This window comes from Brachionichthys hirsutus, unplaced genomic scaffold, assembly GCF_040956055.1.
Source record: "Brachionichthys hirsutus isolate HB-005 unplaced genomic scaffold, CSIRO-AGI_Bhir_v1 contig_940, whole genome shotgun sequence".
NCBI classification, from domain to species: domain Eukaryota; kingdom Metazoa; phylum Chordata; class Actinopteri; order Lophiiformes; family Brachionichthyidae; genus Brachionichthys; species Brachionichthys hirsutus.
The window spans coordinates 23845-50593 of NW_027180630.1; the positions used below are offsets into that span (position 1 = coordinate 23845).

At 45.9% G+C, this 26749-nt stretch overlaps 2 protein-coding genes across 2 annotated transcripts; one reads left to right on the plus strand and one right to left on the minus strand.

The window, feature by feature from the left end:
• The first annotated feature begins 77 nt into the window (after positions 1-77).
• LOC137916231 (ras-related protein Rab-8B-like) lies at positions 78-2953 on the plus strand. The gene is made up of 8 exons (XM_068759311.1): positions 78-240; positions 744-804; positions 894-954; positions 1042-1119; positions 1228-1317; positions 1408-1473; positions 1572-1622; positions 1998-2953. The coding sequence occupies exons 1-8, from the start codon at positions 117-119 to the stop codon at positions 2088-2090; spliced, it is 624 nt and encodes a 207-aa protein (XP_068615412.1). The 5' UTR covers positions 78-116; the 3' UTR covers positions 2091-2953.
• A 149-nt stretch (positions 2954-3102) lies between these two features.
• LOC137916235 (transient receptor potential cation channel subfamily M member 1-like) lies at positions 3103-18772 on the minus strand. Its single transcript, XM_068759314.1, has 27 exons — positions 18701-18772; positions 14051-14127; positions 13147-13342; positions 12797-13010; positions 12388-12512; positions 12138-12309; positions 11645-11819; positions 11425-11548; positions 9827-9899; positions 9637-9737; positions 8828-9004; positions 8594-8728; positions 8466-8516; positions 8228-8368; positions 8115-8144; positions 7706-7998; positions 7292-7520; positions 6993-7124; positions 6773-6904; positions 6540-6668; positions 6201-6452; positions 5917-6091; positions 5334-5354; positions 5106-5250; positions 4809-5014; positions 4483-4615; positions 3103-4393 (listed from the first exon to the last, which is right to left on the minus strand). Exons 1-27 carry the CDS (start codon positions 18770-18772, stop codon positions 3103-3105), a joined length of 5001 nt encoding a protein of 1666 aa, XP_068615415.1.
• Positions 18773-26749: the final 7977 nt, after the last annotated feature.

A 26749-nucleotide genomic window follows, 5' to 3' on the forward strand; every position in this document is an offset into this window, starting at 1 on the left:
TCATAGTTTGTCACCGCTAGTCTGCTGCGCGTCTCACAGACAGTTCGGGGGGGGATTCCGGTTTGGAGTGGCGGTGTTTTGCGGAAACGTCGTCGGCTATTCCGATCTTTTATTAAATGGCGAAAACGTACGATTATCTCTTTAAGCTGTTGCTCATCGGAGACAGCGGGGTCGGGAAGACATGTCTGCTGTTCCGCTTCAGCGAGGACTCCTTCAACACCACCTTCATTTCCACAATAGGTGAGCCGCTTCGGTTCCTGAGACGCAGGAGAACGTTTTTTATTGCCCATCAGCGTCGTGGATTTATCGCCAGTGCGATAAAGGGACCCACGCAAATTAGTCCGTCTGCTGGAGGTGATTGATTACGTTGTCAATAGGCAGGTAGAATGAAATCGATGTCATATTTTTATGTCCTCCGGGAAGTTTCGCTGCAGCTGCGGGTCTCGCTGGGACACCGAATGCGTATTTTACAAGATGGGATTCTTCATAAATTGGAAAATCCATATATTTATATATTTTTTGTATCCAGAAAGGTATCTGGATCGCTCTCAAAATGTAATGGCCTCTAAATCAGACCAAGAATCCATCTTCAGATTATTATTTTTTTCATCAAGATCCACTCAGCAGTTTTTTCATGATCCTGCTAAAAAACAAACAAACAAACAAACAAACAAACAACCTCCTTGTCGGAGCTAATTACTGCAATAAGCATCACTCATCGCTCTCTCTCTCTCTCTCTGCAGGTATAGACTTTAAAATCAGAACGATAGAGCTGGATGGAAAGAGAGTCAAACTACAGATCTGGTGAGTTTCCTCTCCGGATGTTTTTCTCTCTTCTTGTTTGTGTGATCCCGTCCTCTGGTTCTCATTCCAGCTTGTTTGGATGCTTTCAGGGACACCGCGGGGCAGGAGAGGTTTCGCACCATCACCACAGCTTACTACAGAGGAGCAATGGTAATTTGACACCCTGTGTGAGCGCTTGTCCACCTATCAGGGTTGCGGTGCAGCCTTTTGGGGATGACTGTTTTTTTTTCTTCGCAGGGCATTATGCTGGTCTACGACATCTGCAATGAAAAGTCCTTTGAAAACATCAAAAACTGGATCAGAAATATTGAAGAGGTGCGTCCCTGGAGTCATTTCCGATTGGTCGAAAACACTGTGCTACTCTGTACTCTGAGTATATTCGGATACTTACGGTTTAACGTGACGCGTCTTGACTCCTCCCAGCATGCCTCGTCAGACGTGGAGAAGATTATCCTGGGCAACAAATGTGACATGACTGACAGGAGACAGGTGTCCAAGGACCGAGGTGAAAAAGTGAGTGTCCCGCAGCAGTGCCTCGAAGTCCACGCCTTGCATCCGAATGCACTGACGTTGTGTGTGTGCGCGTTTCTGTTCCTGCCTCAGCTGGCAATCGATTATGGGATCAAGTTCTTGGAAACCAGCGCAAAGTCGGGCTTAAATGTAGAAGAGGTGAGCGCGACGGTCAAATGGGAACCCTGAAAGCACCGTGAAACGCTGCAGATGAATGAGTAACTTGATATTTTGTTCTTGCTGTGCTGTCATTCTAGGCTTTTTATACCATGGGAAGGGATATTCTACATAATCTGAGTTCAAAGACAGTAAGTGCACACGAGAGTCTTAAAATAAATGCCCGGGGCGTGCTTTCATCGGAGGATTGGGGAGGACACGTGCCCATGACTTTTAAAATGAAAGTGGGAGTCCCCTTCACTCCGTACACACAGATTATAACTTATAAGAGTTCACGTTTTGGGTTAATCGCTGAAATCTCCTGAAAACATGCCGTTGCCATTTTTCTATTTTAATGAAAAGGAACTGGTAAAAACGTTATGTCGGTTTCAGTTAGTATCGCAGTGTCAGCGATTAAGATGTGCTTGCAGAAGAATCTGTGTTCTACTAAACTCCCTTGTTTAGGCTATGCATTAATTTCTCCCCAATCATCTCTTCTTCTTTCTTTTTTTTTTTTTTTTTGCCAGACTGATACCGGTGCCGGAGGTTCAGGCAAAGCACTCAAGATCACAGAGAAAAAGTCAAAGAAAAGAAAATTCCTCAAGTGTTCGCTCACCTAGACGGCTCATTTCAAGCGTTCGCGGCCCAAGGTTGGCGGTTGCCTTTTTCGGGGGCTCCCCCCACCGCCCTCAGGTTGTATTCAGACGCCCGTCCTGATCGGGATCAATGAGGAGCGAGGCCTGATGCTATTGGCTCACGCGAGCGACGCTTGGATCAGAGTCTTGGTTTTGTAGCTGGACTTTTGGCGGCAGTGATTCTGCCTGCATTTATAAGTTTATGGAGAATGTAGACGTTCAGATTGTTTTGTGAGACGTAGCATCGTTTTATACGCCGAGCCATTGTCATAGTTACCGCTCTGGAGCTGAGACGGACGTAGCAAGTCTCAACGTTGATTGTGTTTCTCTGTGGAAATGTTTGTACAGTGCATTCAAATGTAGAAACAGAAAGACAAGACAAGTTATGAATGTAAGTGAGTGTTCAATTTAATGAAACCTTTATTCATACGGGTTTCTGTGTCAACAACAACAAAAAAAAGAAAGAATGGTTGTTTGAGTTCTAGGAGCTGCACGTGTGCTACACAGTGTTTTGCACTTACCAGTATTTGCATGAAGGTTGTAGGAATACTTCTGAGTATTACGCTCATGTTACAGTAAAAGAAAAATCTTTACGGGCTGGTTTTTGAAACTGTAAATCATCAATCACGTTTATCTGTTGTTAACAGTGTATTCGTTGTTATTTTTTTTTACTTACAATGTGAACTTTTAACAGGTCTGCTTAATATATTCAACATTAAAACAAATGGGGAAAGCTGTGGTGTAGTAATTAACTCCTGTGTTACACCAGTGAACAGTAAATACAGGAGAGAGACCAGATCAGCTCTGGTTGTTTTTTAAATGCTCTGCATTGACAGCTAACCTTTATTGCACGATCACGCCTGTCACCGATAACAGGCCATCTTGATATTCTGTCGTGCGCTTTGCTGGTAGAATACAGTTCCTCTTCCTCTTTTTCCTCTTCCTCTTTCACCGTCTTCTGCTGCTCCGTTCCTCAAACGCTCTCTAATCACGGCTCTTATTTCCCCTCCGGTGAATCGCCAGCTGTCTTCTCTGGCTCCGTCGTCTTTCTCACATCCTCTCTGCTCGCTCCGCAGGCTTCGACAAGGTCTCTCTCGCTGCTGTAAGTCCTCGGCTCCGCCGGACACTTTGCCTTTCTTTCGCTTTTGTTCCAGCTCTTTGACCGGTGGGACGGCATGTACTTGTCGTCGGCTACAGTCAGGTAATCGGCGCCGTCTGAGAGGTTCCTCTCGGCCTTCGTCTTGGTTCGGGCTTCCGTGGGTTCCATTGCCGGGAGAGTCGACGTCTTTTCTAGAGGAACGTGATCGGTCTGAGCTTCATCCGTTTTCGGCTCTGCATCTGCAGAGCCAGGTTGAAACCGTTGGGCGAGATTTCTAACTGTTGATACTTTGGCCACATGGCTGGGTTGCGTTTGATACTCTATGTTTGCTGGCCACTGATTGGCTGCTCTATTGACCTGCTCCATCACCGACGTTTGCAGCGCTTCATCGGCTGCTTCATCCGGCTCGTAGACGATGCTGCTCATGGCTCTCCTCTTCGGTGAAGAGGAGGCTCTCGTTGGCAGTTCGACCCCCTCTGTGGCTTCGGCCGCGTCCTCTTCCGGACTATCAGGTGGGCTGACGATAACGGTGCTCATAGACCTCCTCTTTGTGAAAGGGCAGGTCGGTTGATCCTCCACTGGATAGTTCTTCAAAGACCTGGTCCGTTTTGCTGGGGAGGCGGGCCTTAGCCTGTTTGTATCTATCAGTCTATCCAATAGCAAGGTGCTGCCTTGCGTTAAGTTCGCTAGAGTCTCTTGACTGGACGCTGCAGAAGCAGGCTTTGGTTCACATGGAGATATGAGAATGTCCACGCCCGAACTGGACCGCGATCGCTCCGATCCACCGACCTCTAAGGTCTGCCCGCCTTCCTTTGAATTGAGAGCACAAACGCTGGGCGCTTGCCGGAGGCTCTTCTGCCTCTCGAGTTCAGTTCTGGTCGTTTCGTCTGCGTTCTGCTTTGCTGCAAACTCCTCCATATCCATGTGGAAGCGGTAAAGACTGTAGCCGTCGGCGCTGTTGATGCTGCCCTGGCGGAGCAAGGAGGAGGGGTCGCACACGGAGGAGTTTCGTGAATAGGTTCTCGTCAGCTCCAGCCTGTCGACGCCTGCCAGCTTTTCCAGTGCAACAGCCATCCGTCCATGGATCTCCTCCAGTTGGGCCAGGCGCAGATCCACGGTCTGCAAGGAGGCCTTCATAGTGTTCTCTCTTTCATTTACCTCCTCGAGACGCATGGACATATTCTCGACTCTGCAGAGGACGAGAGGAACAAGTTTATTCCGCGATAATGCGGCCGTCGCCGTGCTATGAAATGTCACGGCTTCGAAAAGAGGGTCGACCTTTCCGAGGTAACCTTGATGCGCTCATCGCTGGAGGACTGCTGCTCATCCTCTTTCTCTCGGAAATATTCCTCCACACACTGCTCTTCAAACTCGTACAGATTTTTTAGCTCCTCTGGATTCAGCCGTAGCTCTGGTGGAGACAAAAAAAATAATAATGGTGTTTTCAGTCAGAAATGATGCTGGTCTATATATATTCTATATATTGTACGAATCAAAGCTTGATTCTATTTGATCTGGTCCTGATTTGAAAGGTTTCAGAGTGTGTCATTTGTGTAATTTTAGGAATGCCATTTCAGATGAAGTGCACGCATTTGATGACTAACTGAGCCCGCGGTCCTTCTCGTCCAGTTCTCCGTCCTGCCTCTTCCTGGCACACCGACGAATCAGCCTGCTGAAGAGGATGTAGAGGTGGCTGAAGATGATGAGGGGCGGCGGCAGGATGGGGCGGTCGTGGAACGTCATGATCAGCTGGTATCTCTGGAACTTCCACACCTGGTTGGAAATGGACTTGACTTCAAAGAACGTGTTGCTGCGAGACGGGAGGTCAAGGAGCAAGTGAGCGGGAGACGGTGTTTGTCAAAAAACAACGGCGAGAGCTAGAATTTGCAGCAAGCGCTTACTTGAACACGGCAATGAGTAAGTTGACCAGGAGAATGTTCGCCACCAACAGGTAACAGGCCATGATAGCGGGCGTGAGCCAGGCTCCAGGGATACATGGAGGCAGCTTCTTCCCATCCTCGTCATATAAATGCTCCCCACATGGAGCTGTGGGGGGGAACATATGCATTTGAAATGAAACCAGATTTCTTAAAGGGACTGGATGAATGGAAGCCTTGAGGACTACTTACGGTTTATTTCCATTGCATAGACTTTGGCGAAATCCCAGAAACGTGCAGTCACAGTGAAGCACATAGAAAGAGTTAAAATCCCTAAACGCCGCATTTTAATATCAGCCTTCTGTCAAAGTGAAGCTGAATGTATCGTTTCATGTTTGAGTAATCAAACCACAGAGTAATTATGCTTTGCTGTGTAGCCTTGGCCTCTTTTGTTTTGTCTTTGCAGATCGGTTCAGCGGTATCAAGAATGTGGATCATTTATCCTGAAGAGATGAGGCAGCTTTCAAAATCAGCATACGTGCAATTCAAAGCAAATGTATTTGTAATTTTGTCAGAAAATGGTAATTACTGCTACTTAATCGGGATAATTGTTGCCTTCACCCTGACAGAAGAATCACCGACCGACTACACATGAAGGCAGATGATCATCGCTGCGGAGACGGGATGATAATGGCCATGTGCCAGCAGAGGGAGACGGAGGATCGAGCGGTAACAGTGCGATCCATCGTTACTAACAGCATCACAGCAATGAAGGTAACACCGATCATCTGCCCAGAATCAGGAAACAGAATCTTACTATGAATTCTAGTCTTACGGTCTATCGAGTCCGCAAAAACCTCTCCGTAGATCATCCAGTAGGGCATGTAGAAAATGTTCCTGGCCAGACGCCACGTTGGCTCCTCATCGGGGTGGAGGATGGCCTGCCGGGCCACCCCGAAGCTCATCAGCACCACGAGCATGATCACCACAAAGTACATCATATCTATCATCTGAAAGAAACGCGCATACGTTTGACTTCCACGCGACCCTCTGCTCATTCCCTCCGCATGCAATGCGGAAGCCGGCACGTGAGTTTCAGATGATTTGTGAAGCCCCTACCATCTTCCCTATCATCATCACGTAGGGTCCCAGGTATTTGTTCACCCCAAAGATGTCCAGGACCCGGATGTACCAGAAGATGATGTCGATGCAGTAGATGACTCGGCCGTAGCCCATGTAAGGTTCGTGCTGCAGCCGCAGCATCAGCCCGAGGAGGAAGGTGGAAATGGCCACCAGGTCCGTGATGTTCCAGTACTCCTCGAGCCACACGCTGATCTTCTGCTTCAGCTTCCCTGGCTCTGACATCAGAATCTGAGACGCCAGAGGTTAAAGGTCATGGCAGTGACCACGAAATGCCTCTAAGCAGGCATATTCCAAGCCGATCACATCTACTCGTACCTGTCGGACTTTTTCCGTGCCCAGCGTGAGGATGTACGCAATGACGGTCCATTCTTGTATCGACGGCCATCGCTCCATTTTCACCAGGATTATGTAGTTGTACAACATCAAATATCCCAGATAGGAAATCTGTTGGGGGGGGGGGGGGGGGATACCAGCATAGCAGCACATTTAAGACAATACTCTAAGTTGAATTTTTCTATCAAATTCTACTTTGCATGAACGAAACTTACTGTGTTGAACCAGAATTTGGTAAACGGTGCGTCGTAAAACTCAAAGAACCTTTTGGCAATCGGGATTTTGCGGATGTTTGTGCCGCCCTCCTCTTCGTCCCCCTTTCGGGACATCGCATCAGCATTAGCGTCCTGCAACATGACATCAAAATATCTGCTCACCTGGCCGTTTTTCAACTTGACAAAGACGCAGCATTGATCGGATGGAGCCAGTTTGAACCTTGCTGGACTTTGTGTCATCGTCCTTGTCTTTTCCTTCTCCCTTGTCTCCAGGCGCGTGATAGGATGCGTCGTCTCCGATACGGAAATCCAACAGCAGAATAAGAGGAGGGCAGATGATTCCTAGAATAACCTAGGAGAAATTAGAAAACACAACTTGTTTATTTGCAGTGAATGAGTTTACGTTACTGTGAACAACACAGAAAACATGTAATTAAGCAATCCCTAGATGATAATTGGACAATATTCTTGTTAGATATGAAAAGGAAAAGCGTGATTATGACGGTTCCGGGTGCCAACCTTGAGACCGGGGTTTTTGCCGATCCTCAAGCAGCCCATCCACATGTCGGTGAGCAACATCTGGCTGCAGGTGTGGGCAATGAAGTCCCGTTGCTTGGCAGCGACAGCGAGCTTCAGACAGGTGGAGTTACTCCAATTAACCAGTTCGTATGTTAAGAGTTTCATGGCCACCTGTTCGTCATGCTTGTAGGACTGGTCCAGCAGCTCGTAGGCTAGCTGGCCAAACTCTCTGTGGGGGGGGGGGGGGGGGGGGGGGGGATAATAGCGTTAGCTTTTACATAGCACTTATTAGAAGAGTTCAAGACCACAAAACGTTATTTAAATAATAGCAGGACATCTACAGTGAGTTGGGGTTTAGGGCTTATCTTGACCGAGCACATAGTGGCCCATGTGCGAGGGGTCACGTGGACTGACTTGGAGTTGTTCTCCAGGTCTTGGGAGATGTCATCTACCAGTTCGCTCTCTGAGCATTCATGGGCCATGGCTTTGTAGAGCTTACAGGCCACCAGGGCCTTGGCCATGGCTTCTTCCCCACGCTGCCAGAGGAACAGCGCCATTTTCTGCCGCTTCATCAGCACCGCCCACAGCATCAGCTCGTGGAAGGGGTACTTGAATCGGCAGACCTCCGGGTCGTCCACGTCGATTTCAACTTCTTCCTCTTTCTTCTTTTTGGGCTTTTTCTTGCCCTTTGCCCTTGGTTCGTCATCCTGGTGAAATGAAACACATGTGTATGCTTGTGTGTGCTGTATTGTGTGAGCTACTTGACAGCATTGTATTGTGTTGAAGGGATACCCCCCCCCCCCTCCCACACACACACACATACCTCCATTCCAAGAAGCTTCAGAGCCTTTGGCTGCAAGACAAGATAATCATATTGAATGTTTCTAACTATAATAAACAAGCCTTGATCAATCATTTTCTTCCATCCATGCATACCCGTTTTAGGCCGTACAAATTATTGTAGAGGTTCCGGAAAGCCTTCCTGGTGTAATTGCTCCTGTATGCGCCCCCCATGAAGCACTCCAGCACAAGGCCGATATCAATGACAGTGATCTGATAGTCTGGAGGAAGGTTTCCCTGCAGAATCGCCACAGTAATAAACCATCAACCAGGTGTGCAACCTGAAATAGTGTAAAGGAAGCAGAAACGTTTGAGGGAAGAGATCGGCCTTCACCTTTTTGACGTCGCGAACCACAGCGTTCAGCGTGTTGGCCGGGCCGAGTTTCTGAGGGATGAGAAGACGGCGGAAGGTTAGCGCAGGGTGGCGGCTGCGTTCGTCACGTTGCAGCGCGTCAGGCTCACGGTGTTGTACAACTCTTCCAGTCTAGGAATGGTGAGGAAGTGATGAATATTGACGCCATTTTCAAGGAGAAGCTTGACGAAGTCCACCCTGTCTAGAACCAGAGCGTCCATCATGGCCTGTTCCAGAGAGTTCACCTGAGGGGGAAATCAGATGAAGCGCTTTCACAACGCAACCGTCGTCATGTTCTCGTGCTCAAAACCAAATTGAGAGTGTTTGTTATAAACTCCTCTCACCCAGCGAATCAACTCCAACTTCCTGGGGTCCGTCTCCTCTGGGGGTTCAGGTCGAGCCTTCCCCTTCCCCTTCCCTTTCTTTGCGCGAGCTTTGGCGCGTGGAGCAGTGACGGGACTCCTTTGCTTCTCCTGAGTCGGGGCTCCGGAGGTTGAAGTGTTGGCGATGGCGCCGGCAGGCTAACCAGGGAAGATTAAGGGAAATCACTGATGTAATACACATCTCATGTGTTTTGGGCCATAAAAACTCAAGTTACTTCATTTCTGCTCGAATCCAGAATGTTTCCGGTTCTTCCTAGGGACTCAGAATATCCCTCGCATCACGAGGCCCTACAGTATGTCAGCCTCTGTATGAAATTCGGTCGTAAGTTAGAGATCCCCACCCTACGTATTTGCGTACAATCCCATAAACATTGGTCAATAATCAACCGAGGAAAAAATTTGAAGCTCAATTTACTGCAACGTTAACAAATATTTCAAAGTGATCCAGAATCCAGGATCACTTCTGGATCATCACAAAAATGTAATCAACTGTTTCGGGTAACATTCCCAACATTTCCTGAAAGTCACGTTTTGAGTTATGTTGCTAAAAGTCAAATAGAGCGACAGACAGACGCCGGCAAAAATATAACCTCCTTGGCGGAGGTAAATATCCAGCTGATTTCTTATTTTATTTTTAAGGAGATGAATTTCAGGCAGCTTTTATTTCAAATGATGTCACAACCATATAGTGTGCTTTCCCCTTCAGTGCTCGATGCGTGCTTGTCTTTCATTTGGTTCATTCGCATTTTCAGAATGTGACGACAACTCACTGGTAAATTGTGTCCGTAAACAAAGATGTGATTGCGAGCAATGTCCACTCTGTTCCAGGCCAGAGCCAAGCTGAGCTGGTCTGCTGCTGAAGCGTTGGTGCCTGATAGAAACGCAGGGCAGATAGAGAGAGAGAGCATGAAGAGACGTCGCTCTGGTGCAACGGACGCAGCGGCTGCTTTCAGATAATACCTTTTAGCAAAGCAGTAAGAATGGCCATTTCGATATCTTGTTGTCCTTCAGAGCCCATTCGAAAAACAGTGATCTACACATGAGAAAAGAGAAGAAACCGGTGCAGAAGTGATGATATAAGCTGTGGTGTTTCTAATTTTCTCACTCTAACCATGAGGATGAACATGAGATTCGTCAAGCAGGGCCTCAGCACTCTGTGGCTGACCCGAGCACAAACGGCTTATTTTACTCATCACGGAGAGACTGCTTTTCTTGTTACAGACTCAATTTCACCCGATTCAATTATGCTGAAGGGTCCATCACATGTGTAGCCATGATAAATAGAATTAGGCTGGCATGAATGCGCGGCACGGTGCCAGGGCTGGTCTCGGGATGCGTTGATAATGAGCCGCCCGCATCAGCAGGAAGACCGGAATTTTTTGTTGCCTTGTTGCTTTCAGGCTGAAGAAGCCTCGTGGATAAAGAGGTGAAATGTCTTCAGCCGACCTTAAGCAAGTCCAGTTGATTTTTTTTTTATCGCCCTTCTTGGTTTACCTCGAACCTGGGTGGCTGAGAACCTACACAGACATGTGGGGTAAAGTGGTTGCTTTTTCCCCCCCCAAATAGACTTTTAGTCTTTTGTAATTCTGAGCGCCCATTTAAATTCTGTATCCCAATGTTACGGCAACGCAAATTTCTACCTCTAAATCGGTGCGTATCATTTGTCCAACCAGCTGTTCGCCTGGAATGCATTTAGGATGAACGGATTACGCAGGACCCGAGACGGCGGCGCTTCATGACGTGTGGTCGGAGCACCTCAGACACGACACTGTGCTTTAGATGGGGGGGGGAAGGCTTGCTTACAGAACTTCTGGTTCTGTAACAGCATCTGGGCCGGGCATCAGTGGAAAGTAAATGGCATGAAAAAAAGCTTGCAGCAGCGCGATCTTTGGAAAAAGCATTATGGTTGCTTATCTAAGTGTGTTTAGGAGCATTAGGCGGTCTAATACGTTGGGGTTGCTGGTGAAGTGATGCCGCTCTGAACTGTGGAGCGATGGTCGGGGATTAGGGAGACGCGTCCTCTCATCCATCTGTCCATCCAACTGTGGATGAAGCAGGAGTCCACCGCCATGCAGACAGCAGTGTGGACCGATCCCCACCCAAACGCACGGAGTGTGGTGATTGGATATGAGAAACTATAAATCACGTTTTTTTCTGTTGGAGATGCACGAAATGCGTCCCATTTCACGAACCAAGGTCCCGGAAGAACCCTTCAGCTCAGGGATTAGTCTAATGTCTGAGACCCATCTTTAATGCTGATGTGATTAGCTCCTCCCTCCACTATCATCATAGATCCTTAAGCTGTATTGTTTACATTGAAGTAAATTTAAACCCACTTCAGAGTCGTGTGTTTATGCTTCAGGGTTTAACACGCCACACAGGACCACAACGACAAGCACCATGTCGGGATTCAATGTTTTAATGGCAATGCTCGGATGAGTGGAATGGATGAATGACGATGGAGACCAGATGTAATTATCGGAAGTATTTATTGATCGACACACACACACATTCTGTAATACGTGGGGCTTATCTCTCACTTTCATTCTCCGACTCACCAGTTCCCTTTTCTTCATGCACTCCATTACCATGAGCAGGATCTGTTGTGATTGGCTTTTGCTATAATTGAAAGTCTTCTGAATGGTCACCAGAAGCTGCTCTCTGACATCGTCGTTAACCAGGCTGGAAGAGGAGATGTAAAGGTTAGATTTACAGAGTGTGTGTGGGGGGGGGGGGAATATCCGACGACCGCAAAGGATGATTCGTTTCAAATCTCACCCGCAATCCTCTGAGAACTTGTGTGCAAAAGAAATGATGTCGGAAGCTCTCCCGCTGCCGTCGCACACCACCACAGGAACGGGGGGCTCGTCTCGCAGGCTCTCCAGCGCGATGGAGATCACGTTAGGGCCTCCCTCCACTATCAGACACACCAGAGGAACGCCCTGACCCAAACCTAGGAATGCACAAGCAAAACAAACATCAGTCATTCCATCCATTTGTCACCCGGGTCACCTGACAAAAAAACCCATCTTTAATGCTGATGTGATGAAAATGCAAACCAGAGGAGGGAAGCAGTGAGGTCGGTGTTGACGGCTGAGCATCCCTTTGCTGTCCCTGCCTTATCCGAGCTCCAGGCATAGGATGACAAAGGGAAGCCCACGGGTCACAGAGGAGCTCTCTCCATCCAGACGTCCCAGCAGACCCTCCCTCACACCCGCGTGATGTAAAGAAAAAACGTTTCACATTGTGTGTAGAGCACTGTGCAACATACGCGTGTTGATCTTCTGCAGGGAGATGTGCTTTTCTAGCAGCCGACGGAGTTTGACTTCGGCGCCGTACTTCCCACAGGTGCCGTTGTCCGTCAAGATGAAGTGCGAGTGGCTGTTATTGAGCACGGCGAGCTTGCTCAGCGGGTTCGCCATCGTCTGGTAGGGTTTCGCCACCTGGAAAAGAAGTAATGGGTTTAAGGTTGTGTTGTTTTTTTCCAGGTACAAAATCAATACATCTACACGCATTCTCACGTCTTTTCCGATGAGGTCCTCTTTGTTTTCCAGAATTCCCCACGGAGCGATTCCTATCGCGCACACTTTCCCTCGTGACTTGGAGGAATGCTCCTTTAAGGCATCTCCAACGTGTCGGATCACCCCTAAGGTGAAACGAACAAAGTGTAGCGGCCTGAATAATGGCTCTTATTCAGCTGCATCATGGGATACATGCAGCTACTGCGCACAGAATCCACACAGTTCGCTATCTGTGATTACAGCTAAACCTGCGACAACGGGTAGGTCAAATCTCCCCCCCCCCCCCCAGGAAATTGCCGAATAGGCATTATGTAATGACAATTTAGAGCAGCGATAATCTTCTAATGTCGCAAACTGCTATTTGTTAAGTGAACGCTAAAAGCATTATCCTGGGCTGTCAGTGTCCTACCCGTGTTGACTCCGCCCGTGAAGATCCAGGCTCCGGTGGTGACGGCGGCCTTTATCAGGCCTTTGCCAAACACTTGCTTGAGCTTCGGCTGCAGGTCAAAGTTCTGGAGACCTCCGTGCACGGATATGAGCAAGGTTGGAAGCTCCAGCTGCCAATCCTTCACCATCAAATGCAGGAGGTTGTCAGGCTTGGTGTCATAGGTGACTCGAATGTACTAACAGAAAGGAAAGGGGGGGGGGGGGGCATTATTATCTATGACCAGACCACACAGCCTGTGTTTATCCGCTTCATATCTGTTCACCTCGTGCCGCTGTACCTCCTGAAACGACCGTCACGTGAATGAAACTCACCATGGCCTTGTTGATGAATCCTCCACCCTGGAACTCGATCAAGCCGAAGGCATCTGTTGGGTAGGTCCTGGTGTGCTTGATCACATTCCATTTATCCCTCGGGGTGTCGATCTGCACCAGCTGGTGCGTTTCTTCTACCGAGTTGGCCCCGGGGGGGATGGCCGCGTGCTGCGTTGTCAGCTGACCACAGGCACATCTAGATAGATAACGGTTATTGGTTGACGTGCCCCCCAAGTGTTCTAGTCCCCGACTTCTTAACCTCTATTCTCTGAGAAGGACTAGGCCCAGTGCTGCTGAGGGTCTGGACCATGTGGGGATGTGAATGAGCCCAGTCAGGCTTTTGTCTTTTTCCCCTCGACACACATATCACACACTCTTTGCGTGACTGTGCCCATTTCTGGGAAATGCATGCCTCAGTGAACACAGGGCTGCACCTCCTAGCCCCGGAGAGCAACGCTGTCCTGCTATTAATACACTCAGAAAAATCACCTTTAATCCAAATAGATCATCTGCCGTCATAGGTGTCACGATTTAGTAAATCAATCAGCGAGTGGAAAGAAGTGATTTATAAATCTGTTTAAATGATTGCTCAGTGAATGCGGCGCTGAATGACATACTTTAATGTAGATAATTAGCACGGGTACTTTGGCAGAGAGATCCTCTGTAGACTCACAGAGCATTTACATTGAAACTAACACTGAGATTAATGCAAATGATCGATAGTAAACTGTCTGAAGAAGTAAATATGGTCAGTAAAACCTGGCTGCATCTGCCAGAAAGTGATTTTCTGATAACTCTGGAGTCGCTTCCTGCGATCTGCCACTCACAAGTGACAAAGCAGCAAAATATCATGTCAGACAGTATCAAAAAAATAGTTTTGAAAGCAGTTTTCAGAGTAAATTACCTGGTTGGATCCTTGGTAGGGAACATGTGAATGCATTCTCTTTTAAGGAAGTTCCTCTCAATCCAAGCTTTTTGAGCCTGCAAAGAAAAAATGAAGAGAAAAAAAGTTTTTTTTTTTAGCACAATGGTGTCAGTTGAATGAGTTTAATGAATACTGAATGACATTTCTTTTCATTGATTTTGAAATTGTTAGCATTTGACTGATGTTGATAAAAACTCTGTGGAATTAGAAACCTTTCCATTTCTGCGAGAGCCCGATAAGCAGCCAGTGAAAGGCACCACACAAAGTTCTCTGCCCCACAAACGTTGTCTAATCATGCTCTGATTCTGTCTGATGTTTTTCCAGCACTGAGCTGAAACGAGCCGAGTTCAAAGCAAACTTTCTCTGAGGGCCATTGTTGACGGCAGACGCCCAATTAAAACCGAAGCGCTTGCAAGCAGAACTTTCCAAGAAGCCACAGATAGATGGAAGAAATCAGTGGCATGTTTGGTACTGATGGTTTAAAATGTGCAAAAATATTTAGAAGAATATAAGAATTAAATTCTTATATTTGTCTGCCCCCACAATTTCTGCCTTCTATTACGACTGGAAGTACAATATCTGCAAACATAGTATTCCGTTTACAGCTAAAATTATTTTGTTAATATACCCATTCACATATTTTCCATCATGTAAATTAACATTTTCTTTGACCAACTATTTCCTCCTGAATATTTTTATTTTTTCTCACCCTATCTAAATTGATCTTAATCCAAGTCAATTTGTGATAATTGGTTGGTCCAATAAAATAAAATAATTACTTTTTGTAAAAATTCAATGTTTCAAAATTCAATGTTTCAAAATATTTAGCTACTTTTTTTTCTTATTTATGACCAAATCAAAACATTAACACGACCACAACTTGATAATAAATGAACCAGCACCTCACACAAACGTTCAGGTTTTTTTTGTTGAGTTGGATTTCCATCAGGTCCACTGCTCAGTGATGTCGTTGCTGCCTGTTATATCTCTGTAAAACCTGCAGTTATCCGTCGTAAAATTCGTTTAGAAAAGAGTGGCAGTTGCAGAAGACGAACACACTTACATTTAATCTCCCGTCGGGGTAATCTGTAAAGCTGCTGGAGAGAAAACCTAAAGAGCAAAGCGGGAGTCTACGGTCTGCTGCTCCTCGGCCGGAGCTCGCCGCCGGTGCTGCACTCCCGGGCCAGTGCTCCCACTGAATCCCACTGGACATGAAACTTGTTCACTTTATGAGGGCCAGTTAATATGATGAGCATGTGAGCAGGGTCTTTGTTCGCTCGAGTCTCATGACTCCAGTTCAAGGTAATCCTTCTGGGAGTCCCATGACCCCTTCTCCATGCCCACAGGGTATTTTCATCCTTTGCTTGAACAAGCCAGAATAAATCCACTTTGATTATTGGCTCCTAATGTCCCAGTTTGTTTCGTTTTTTTTTAGTCCAATAGCCCCTTCCTTTGTTTTCATTTCACAGTTTGGTAGATCTTAGCTCGAGTGAGGAGCAGACTGGATAACCGAAAAGCGACGCAGCATCGTTTAGAAGCTCTTCAAAGTTTTTATTTGAACATTTCCACCCCCTCCACCCACTTTGATTTCAACCCACTTTGCATAATTGAGAGAATTGGATGCAGACATTCTTTTGGAAGGCTCTTTGTTAAGACATGACTGGTCTCCAGTTGGGGGGGGGGGGGGGCAAGGTCAGTCAATGCTAATTGCAGTTAATCTCTCTTTGTTTTTGTGAAGGTAGAAGAAAACAGCTATCCAATATTTTCTCGGCCTGGATAAGTAGATTTTCATTTGCCCACTTATCTTATTTTGACTATTACGAAAGACTCCGGTCTGGCTGGTGTCTTGCATCCCGCCATTTAAAACATTTAAACATTTAAAACAGTTTCTGCAATGGGAACAACCTTCCGTTTGCTTTGGAAACACTCTGAACTTTCTTGACGTGTTTAAAATTAATTCTGCTCATTGTACATGTTGGATTTAATGTTATTAAAGGATTTCAGGTACATGGTTAAAGAGCTGGGGGCAGGGAATTAGGTGAATTAGAAGCTGAGATGGAGTTAACAAGCACAGAGTTGGTGGGCATCCATTTAAAACCTTCCTCGTGTGAAGCGATAAGCACTCCTTTCATGGCTGAAGGGACCAGTTTGAGTCTCGCTGTGGAAAAGACAAACGAGATCGGTGGTTGATGACACAAAAATAAAGAGAGGAAAACCTAACACTCCCCTCTTTTAGTCCTGTTCCAGTAAAAAAAAAAAAAAAGTTCATTACATGTTTGGTGAGTATGACGGAGTTATTTCAGCGTGCATAAACTCATTAACCAGAGCAATTAAAATCCAAATCCAGTCAGCGGCCAGCTTCCAGAACCGCCTGCCACCACTTAACAACAAGAACTTTCAGACACCAGAGGATCAGGTTGTGTAACGGCGAGGAAATTAACAAGACTTAAGACAAGCTCCCGAACAATAAACAACAGTCATTCCAACCCGCGCCGCATTTCACCAAAAAAAAAAGGGTTGCTGAAAACAAAAGATAACTGTGTGAGCTGCAAAATAGCTTTCTGAGGAAGACACAGCTTTATTGATTATGACATTTTGAGCAGTATATGCTAAATACATTCTCTGGTTTTACATGTTTTCCTATACTAATTTTCTCAAATAAAAGTACTTTTGCTACTTCAAAATGGAGTAGGCCAAGCATCGCACATGCACAAGCCGCATATATTCATGCCTTATTGCCTTCTTTCCCCAGGATCACATGTCTTGGTCTCCTGACCCGCAAATTTGTTTCAGCGCAGCTTCAATTATACACGGACTAGTCAGCTCCAAAAGTCACAAGGAAGATGTGATGGCTGGTGCTGCGGAATTGAATAAAAGACGATGTTTCATTTATCTTATTTGTGTGCCGTATAAAAAAGTCAGATTCCGCCAGAGGTGTTATGTTTCCAGATTGTCCTTCTCTGTGTTTGTCTGCCCCAGTCCCGTGCAATATCCTATGAATGCCTTGAGGGAGTTTCTTTGGCACTGGCACCCATATGAACTCAAGGATGAAGCGATAAGAGTTTGGTAGGCCAAGCTCAAGGTCACTGTGATCTCACAAAACAGTTTTGGCTGCAACTCAAAAATTCAGACAGGAATTATGACAAGATTCCATATAAACATCTAAAAGGATGAGATGAAGCAGGTGATCAGAGGAAGACTGTCCCTGTTCCTGTTATTGTCTCTGTCTCTCTCTCTTTCTCAACCCAACCGGTCCAGGCAGATGGCCGCCCACTATGAGTCTTAGGTTCTGTTCAAGGTTTCTGCCTGGTAAAGGGAAGTTTTTCCCTTGCCTCCGTCTCCAAAGTGCTTGCTCTTGTGGGACAAGTTGGGTTCTGTCTTTCCCTGCTACACCTGTAAAGTGCCTCGAGATAACTTTTTGGTACAAGCTACTGTAATATGGAAATAATAATGACTCGATTTAAATTGAACAGAGCGGGACGCGGGACCTTGTGGTATTGAATCTTGAGGTGGAAATTCTTGTTCTGAATAATGAACCTCACACAACAAAAGACCCATCAGCACAAGTGACATGGATCAGAGAGGATTTGGGGGTCCTACTGGAATGTGATGTCACCAGGGTTGAAGATAAAAGCAACTAATTGCTGGGCGATGGTGTTGAACGGCATCGTGGTCAGAGCTTGATGCAGCGTGACAGGAAGGAAACCATGAAGACTCCTTCAACTTCCAAAAGTATTCCAGACTCATGGTCGGTCCCTCGTGGATCGAATAAAAATACATATTTTACGTATTTTGCACGAGAAGGGAAATATTTTTGAAACGCCCTCCGGACAGTTGAGCCTGTATTAACTGTGAAGCTGTTTTCCCCTCTGCAGTGTTTGTAAATGCTCTCATTGTCCTCCTGGGTTTGAAAATGCAGTTAGCCATCACGAGTCCAACATGTCTCTGATTATCCCCAAGAGATAAGGAAGTCATAAGACGTGTTTTCTGTTTCCCTCCAGAAGAAAATTGGACTGAAAACCAAACCATTTTACATAAAGTAAGTGATCTGAATAAAAACTAATAAATCTATAATAAACCAAATTATCCTCGATCTTACACCTTACATTTAGTTTCATTCCTATTTTAGCAACTTAAGTTGATACTTTTTCCTGGACATCCTGCAACCTTTAGAGACTGTTGCATCTCTTTCACGCATCGCACCGGCTGACGCCGAGCCCGTGACCCTGCAGCCAGAGACATTCATGGTCAATTCGGACCTAAGCCCTAAAAGCTTTCTGAGGATTCTTGGCCGTCACCTGACACGAAGCCTGACGCTTACATCACACGGTCATATGCTCTCGCGAAACCCAGAGTGAATTTTGGCAGATTTGTCAAGTTAATCAATTAAAAATACACATATATATATTACTGATTGTAGCATATTTTTCTTCAGGATCTAGATCAGTTCTTTAAGATATCTTATATCAGTATCTTATATTGATAGCAAACGAAATCTGCACAGTTCCACACAGAGTTCATCATAGTTACAAGTCGAACTTTTTGAGTAATTCTGCAAACAGACAACAGCAGGTCAAACAGAACCTCCCTCATCAACTGCTGAAAGCGACAGGACGGCCTTCATCTTACCTTCTGAGAACCGGATGCGGTGCGTTTCAGGGAGGATCGTTTGAAGGTGCTACTGGGACCCTTGGCCTCCATGACGACTGCTTAGAATGTAAATTGAACGTGTAAATGGATCCCTGGAGCAGGTGAAAGGTCAGGCAGCATTAGCAACAGACATAAACCTCAGATTCCCACTACAGAACAAAGATTCATGGCCCAAACCTTCTGGATCCACGCAATAAAAAAAAAAACGTGGAAGGTTTCACCGCTTCTCTGTCCTCGCTGCAGCTTTCTACCAACTGACAAGACAGCAATCCCAGCCAGGGTTATAAATCACTCGATGACACACTTGACACATAGACCCTTTTCCTCTGCCGGGCATCCCATAATCAGGCTTAACGCAGCCAGCTCTTACGAAGCCTCCCAGTCTAATGGATAGAGATTTCATAAATGGTTATTGAAGGTAAATCTACTTTAGCGCACCACAACCAAAAGGGCTTAGAGAGGCTATGCAAGCTGTGAGGCTAAGGTTAGCTGATGGGAGGTCAAAGGTTGTCCCACTGACGGAGGTTCAGTGTCTGATGGGAGCATGCAGACAGAAAGATAGTCGTTGTTAAACTCATTTAGAGTGAAAAAGGATCTTGATGCATTTTAAGTGAGCAAATTTCATTATCAAAGTGGAAGAAGAATTGAATCCTACAACTCTAATACAGAATTTGTCAATTCAAGATCAGCTGAATTCTGCTCGCCAGTGCCATTATGCCATTTTTTTAAACTGAATGTTTTGTTTAAAGCATTAACAAACTGTAGAATGTCCTAAACCTCTCTGTCTGTAAATGTAAATGATCTGCCTGTAGATCTATCTCAGTATGTTGCGTGCAGGAAAGAAGAAAGTGTAGATAAGAGTCTTTTTCTTCTGACCAAAAAAGGGGTGTGACCTGCAGCTGGGATAAAAAAAAAAAAATCCAGTTTTAGTCCAGTTTAGACAAAATAGATATAGAACAACTCCCTCTGGTGGGACAGCAGTCCTTTTCAATCCACGCCCAAGGAGCTTTAACATTTAGGGGAAGCCTGTTACTATTCTTCAGTGTCCATACACAGATACAGCTTCAATATGTTTTTCAAATCATTTCAGAAAGATTAAAATAAAAAAATAGCTCAAAATATTTCACTCCATCTATAATAATATATGGATTTCAATTCCTGAAATAAGTGTTTTTTTTTTATTTAGATGTACCTGTATGAAAGGATTTCACATTAATCCAGCTCTTTAAAGTTATAATAAATTATATTTACACCAAGTGCACCTTAAAATCACATCACAGCAGCACATGTCTATCAAATGGCGTTATTCTATGTGGCATTTTCTGCATTCCATATTTACATTACTCTAAGCATAGTGTGTTTTACATCTTCACATTGGGTCGGCAGAGTTTCCCTTCAAACACAGACTTCCTGAACATAAATGGAGACACAATGCGACAGACAATATGTTCTATTTATTAATAAAAAAATAAATAAACATAATTTCTTTATGAAATTTAAATACAGTCTCTGCTTAATATAATAGCAGTAGTACTCAATGTTCTAGTTAACCTACAGTGCTGGACAAGGAGTTCCCACCTTGAGCCACAAGAGGGCGTCAGGGCATTTAGGATGACAGGGTGCTTTGAGAAGGTCTGACATGAGGGAGTGCTCTATACTTTAACTCCAGCAGGTTCTCTTTGTGTCATAGCCTAAAGAACAACTCAAACCATATGCAGGAATCTGAATACTCATTCCTCACATTATCATTTGCGGCTGCTGGCAATTTAAAAATGTCTCGTGTGATTAATCAGTTATGTGGATATGGGGAAGTCAACCTTTGAAAAGGAGGCTGCCGTTTCTCCTGGTTGCTAAGGAAGTGGAGTCTACTCCCTCACCTGAGACCTTGGCTCCAAGGTGGGTTAGGTTCCTCAGGACAGCACAGGGGGGCAAACACACAGGTGGTAATAACATACACAGAGTTGGGTTAAGTGGTTTTGTTAGAGGGAGATGAAGCAACAAAAATATGATGCTCGGGTCGTGATAGTTCATCTCTCTCATCAGACCAAAAGCAATGCCTGAAATTACAGGCAGGAAATGTTTTTTAGTGGTTTGTGATGAGTGGCTCGTGTAGGGGCATGCTCGCTTTCCGTGTTCATGGAAGCGCCTTGAACTTCCCACGCAGTAAGCACTCATTAGGTGGGACAATTTGCATGTTATAAATCACCAAGGGGACTTACTAAATACGTGTAGACAGTCCTAGATATCAATCTTAAACAAAACAGTCTATCTACACATAAGCAGATTACTTGTCAGTTTAAGCAGAGTCATCAGCCGTCACCACCACTGGTGTCTGAACTACATGTGTGGTATACGTAGTCATAAATTCCCTCCGATCGCATTCTTTGTTAAGAGTCTGAGCACCAAGAGCTTTCTTACAGGCCAATTACGCCCTATATCGCCTGGTAAATTACACAACGATTTTACTTCACTCACTTGTCTCTCATGATGGAAGTAAAGATTTAAAAAAAAGCTCATTCTGGGAACATCCAGGAGCTGGGAACTATTGTTGAGCTCTTCGAAACGTGAAGGACGAAGCCCCCTGTAGGAGTCTCAACAGAGCACAAAAAACGCTTTCACAATATCTCAGGCTGAAGAAGCCCAGAGGGCATCGATGGGTAAAATTGCACAAGCAAGGGTGTTGAGCCACAGATCTTCCTGCATCTCACAGAAACACTCGTGCTGATATATGTTTCAGCGTTCATAGGAGTGGTCCCTCTGCTGTCAGCACAAAATGGATTTTAAGGAAGTAGACGGGGACAAGGCGTGGCACGCTACAGGTTTGCTTGCGGTAAGCGACTTCCCTGTTTTCACAGAAAGCTTGTGCCCCATTGGCTGTCTGCTTCCACCAGTGGAGTGGCTCGCTGAGCACCACCGCAGCAAAGACGTTCCTGGAAGCCTGTCCCCAGGGAGAAATGCATTGCATGAACATCCTGGTGCGCCTAAATGACCGGCCATGCTGGTGTGAGTCATTTTTAAGAGTGACCCCGGGGTCCTAACAGAGGCTAACAGGGAAGCCCTACACTGCAGTGGGGCTAGAAGGCAGCCTGACCTGCAGGGAATTACCCCAATATAATATATATCCCAGCTAACGTCCTTCACTCGATCAGAAGAGCTCGATAAACCTCGAGTCCTCAGCTCAGCTGCAAAAACTTCCAGAATAAACGTATCATCCTACATCTAAACAACCAGAAGTGGCATTTGCACTGGAGAGGCCCATTTCCCACGGTATTCTCTCGACCTTCACGGAGACTGTCGTGAATTGAACCAGGGAACGCTCCGAGTTGGCCTTCAGTAACGCTGGAAATACGAGACGGGAACAGACAGCTAGACAGACAAAGAGCTGATCGACACTTTTGTACCAGGAACCGAAGCCGCGTGACGCAGTTGTCTTTGTGTCACACCACAACCACAGTTTAACAGATTCAGCTGTAAACAGGCAACGCCAACAGTCACTGGTGTGCTTGTGTGAATAACCGTAACCAAGTGCTGTAGGAGTGCTGAACGTCACAAAATACAAAAAAAAAATCTGTCTGGATTTTCAGTGCTTTGTCAGAAGCATGGGCCGACATTAATGCATGCTCACGATCCACTCTAATAACGAGAAATTAGACTTTGCTCTGCTTTCGCTTCACTTCTGGGATCTTAGCAGGCGTGCGCTAAAAGCAGAATAATTAGCTGTGTCATTGCATCATCACAAATGAATGTGGACTTGACGGTTGAACACTCGTTAGAAATGTGCAACGGTTTAAAGCTGCGCCAGTATTTCCAGTCTGTCTGCAAAAAAATAATCTTTATCCACTCTGCTCTTCTTCTTCGACTCATGCAGGAGACAGAGGGAGAGCCCGACGTGCGGAGCGCAGTCAGGGGGGAGCGTGTCTCCACACACGCACGGCGCAACCAATCACTGGACGTAATAAACATGCTTTGAATCACGAAGGCTTTATTTTACACTTCTCCCTCATCAACATTCTTGTAACACCGATACAAATAACATTACAGCTCTGAGCTAGCAGGAAAAAAAAACTTGTATCCCCAGATATGATTGAAGTGTGAATGAACTGGATTATTAAAGGAAATTGTTTGTGTGTGTGTGTTTGCAGGAAACAACGTTTTCTCATCTCCTCCATAATTGTCCAGGGTGTGTTACAGACCATAAATGCCCAAGTCGACAAGCACCTGTCTAATCCTATTGATCATAGCCGCATTGTCATTATCTGTGGGCTCTTGCCTGTGACTGTAATTACAACCGCCTTGGATGATCTCAAACACAGATGGCGGCGGAGACTAAGCAAACGGCAGTAATCGGTTGGGGCTGTGGGAGCAGACAGATCTTTAGACCTGAGCTGACTGAGGCTAAACACTCTAATTATTGCGTTTAGCCCAGGCTAGTCGGTCTGCAAACATTAAATGCAACTGTCAGGGGTTGCATATGTAAGTCTGGTGCCTTTCCAGCAATCCTTCGTCCATGTCCACCCAGACATTTCTGAATCTTGAAAGAAAGCTCTGTTAATTTCCATCCTTGAGCTGAGGTGTCATTTCCAAGAGCAAACTGGGATCGGTTCCTTTTAAAATAAACAGTTTCCGCAGATACACAGGAAACGGATTTAGGCTGAGACCACCCGATACAGTAAAGCATATATCCGGATCGCTATATATAAATCATAAAGGGGATAATGGTCGCACAAAATAAGCAGCTCTTTGCTCAAAAGTTAAAATTAACATCATCCTCAGATTGGATGTGCTTTCCTTCGAGAATGAACTGCGAAGTCCAACTTCTATGTCAGAATGCAAAAGCATCATGTAAACCTTTTGACTATCGAGGAAACTCATTCCGCTGATCAGGGCCATTATGCTTCATTCAAAACCTCCAGAAAAAAAGAAAAACGAGTTGCGATTTGACAGGATGTTCATTTTGCCAGCGCATCCAGGAGTGAACGCTTTGACTCTCGTGTAATCCAGGTGCAGAAGGAGCTATATGCACATTCCTTGCAATGAAGAGGATGCATTAAGAGAATGTTGGCTTGAACGCGAGCGCCGCCTGAACGGCTGGGTGCACAACGGATCTTTGTGCACACCAGTAAGGTGGAAAGGCCTGCAGTCGGTGCAGTACAGACCTCGCCTGCCTATATGTAACCGGATGATTGGATGTAATTGGGTAGGCAGGTGTGGGAGGGAGCACCTGTGGCCCATTTACCACTGATTGGGGGGGGGGCGTATATAGGTGCTTCCCCTTCCTCGTTCGTGCTTTCCCTGTCTCGAAGGCAGGTTGGCTGTAGACTGTCACTGCCGTGTCTCTCCTTTTCTTTTGCGTGTTTATAGTGTTTCTAAATGCAAAGCTTGTTTTTAGAGTGTTAATAAATGTTTTGAATTGTTGAATGCCGTGCTGGTCGTCACTGTGAGTGGACCTGTGGTTGGGGAAACCCGCTAAAACGTGCTGGGGACCAACGGACCAAATTAAATAGATCTTTAGGTTGCGAGTCCTAAAGCGGCGTTGTCGGCGACAGTCGTCTAGCCCCGTATGCACAACGCCACATATAGATCCCCCAGACGGGCTCCCAGAGAACACAGCAACAGAACCTCCCCTCCCTCCCTCTGGAGCCTCGCTTGGATCCAGAATGGGGGGGGGGGGGGGCGGCTGAGCTAACATATGGCTTATTGTGCATTGTAGGCCATGCATGCTCGCAGCTTATCAGCAGCATCGGTTCTCCTCCAGGCTCAAACCCTGTGGAATTATTGAACTGGAGAAGTGGAAAGTAGAGAAGAGACAGATCCTGAAAGACTGACTCAAATACAGAAGTTTGACACCCTGCAAAGTTTACGCACTCTGCTCTCCACACGTTCATAGACGCGCGTAATAGTAGCACTGGTGGCAACCCCACGCGCAGACAGCCGGTGGAGAATGATGACTACGTGTTTTAGATGCGTGTCTGCTGCGTGGAGGCGCGGCCACGCGAGGCGGACTCGGCCACAGTTTGGTGACGCGGAGAGGAGCTATTAATATCTCCGGAACGGGATGTTCGAGGATAAACGTCTTGACAAACACAAGTGTCATCAAGAAGTTTAAAGGGAGAAGTCGTACGCTCCCTTTTTGTTTGACGCGCAACCCTTGCGCCAGGCACGCTTCCCCCCCCCCCCTCCCCCCCCCTCCCCTGCGTCGGCGTGGCTCTTACGCACGCCGCCTCTCAGCGGAGCCTCGCCCACTGGTGAACCCTGTGACTTCAGAGATGGCCACGGTGGTCGAAAGTCACGCGATGTCGCACGCACTTTGGAAATGTTTTGAAATTCAACCTTGCCATTTTCCCTTTGAACTCTGCCCCGCGCCACGGAGGCTCGTATTTAAAAGTTTGTTTACGCATATGATCTGTCCAAATTACAGGGTGACGGACACAACTGCAGGTTTTAATCCAGACAAAATCCAAAATACAACAAAGCTAGTCTGGAAACGGATCTTTGGAACGCGAGTCGTTTTATTTGCGTGATATTACTTTAAATAATAAAGTATTTCCCCTGAGGAACTGCTCGAGTATTTGTACTCAGTCGTTTGATTCTAGTTATCCACAGAAACATACCGACTGTCTGTGGAGATTCTCAGTCAGGTCAAAGTAGAGCTATGCATTAAAAGTTAATATGAAAACTAATATAATTCTCTGTGTTGAATAAACCCAAAGTCTGGACTTGCAGGAAATGCTTGAAGAAGTTTCAGCTCTCATGCAAACAGGCTTTCTCAGTTCGGGAAACATTTTCAATCTTTTCCTGCAAGTCAACACACAGCTTTACTCTTTATATTATCTTTTGTTGTTGTTGTTGTTGTAAACAGCAAAGGGGATTCCTAGGTGAAAAACAGATTTTAAGTGTGTGAACATAAATTTGTTGGGATACCAAATGCTAAATGAATGATTTTACAATTGATCGACTCGTAATTAATCGGCAGCTCTAATTGATTTCATTTCACACATGTTTTCAAGCAGAACAAAATGAAGCAGGATTATGTGTAAATTGCAGCTTCTTTAATGTGAAGAGTTCTTTATTTTACATGTTGAAGTATGCCAAGTGTTTGCTGTATAAATATGATAGACAGCTCCTCTTAGATTTAATAGACGACAAGGGATAATAATATATATATATATAAAATAACCAATGAGCCTGAATGTTTGACATCATTTTCTATAGACATGTTTGTGTTCTCGCTGTGCTCCTGCAGGGCCCTGTGTCGTTTTTGATGCAGGTTTACTCCTCACGGATGACCTCTCGTTTTAGTTCTTCTGTTGAATGGCCCCAGAAAAGAGCTCTTTGGCATCAGCACGGCGAGTTAATGCAGCGCCTGCGGACTCACGGCCAACCTGAATGGTGTATTTCACAGTCACCGGTGCCTGTGGGGCAAATCTCCGATCAATGCCTTCTGAATGGGGGCCCACTACTGACCAGCAAATGGGCCCAAAAACAAAACGATGTCCGCTTCACTTTGCTCTTTTGAGCCGTATTGTGTGGAGCGGACAAAGCCCCCACACTGTGACGTGATGGAACAATGATGGCAGTGCATAGTCATGGATCAGCGTCAGCCTGGGGTCAATGGGCGACGTCAGCTTTAGCTCTTCAGACGCTCTATATGCATGACAGTCAGAGATTTAACGTCATGGCTTTTGCAAATTGTGCAACACACAAACCAAAAAGGTTCTAGTGAATGTCGGGCAGCACTCTGCTCTGAGTTGGTGTGTTGGGGGGGGGGGACAGCACCATGGCGGGGGAGGCATGCAGGATTAGCATACTGGTGAAAAAGACTGCCTCTGTTGTGTGGCTGAACGTGGACAGCCTGGAGGCGCAAGGAGAGGGAGGAATGATGACCAAAATTAAATTCCATTTTAGACAACACCTCCCGTCCTTCGGTGAAGTGACGTAGCGACCCCCGCCTTTAAACCTCCACCTGTTTCCTGCTGGGAGTCTCATGGAGCACTGCTAAGACAGACTCATCTTCCATCTCATCTCAAT

Bases quoted from the DNA above. Each gene is read 5' to 3' on its own strand.
- LOC137916231 (XM_068759311.1), top strand. From the start codon at position 117: ATGGCGAAAACGTACGATTATCTCTTTAAGCTGTTGCTCATCGGAGAC. The intron at 241-743 runs GTGAGCCGCTTC...CTCTCTCTGCAG, and splicing joins CACCTTCATTTCCACAATAG to GTATAGACTTTAAAATCAGA. The intron at 1,474-1,571 runs GTGAGCGCGACG...CTGTCATTCTAG, and splicing joins CGGGCTTAAATGTAGAAGAG to GCTTTTTATACCATGGGAAG.
- LOC137916235 (XM_068759314.1), bottom strand. From the start codon at position 18,772: ATGGAGGCCAAGGGTCCCAGTAGCACCTTCAAACGATCCTCCCTGAAA. The intron at 13,011-13,146 runs GTGAGTTTCATT...CCTTTCTGTTAG, and splicing joins GATTCATCAACAAGGCCATG to TACATTCGAGTCACCTATGA. The intron at 8,729-8,827 runs GTGAGAGGAGTT...TTTCCCCCTCAG, and splicing joins AGTTGGAGTTGATTCGCTGG to GTGAACTCTCTGGAACAGGC.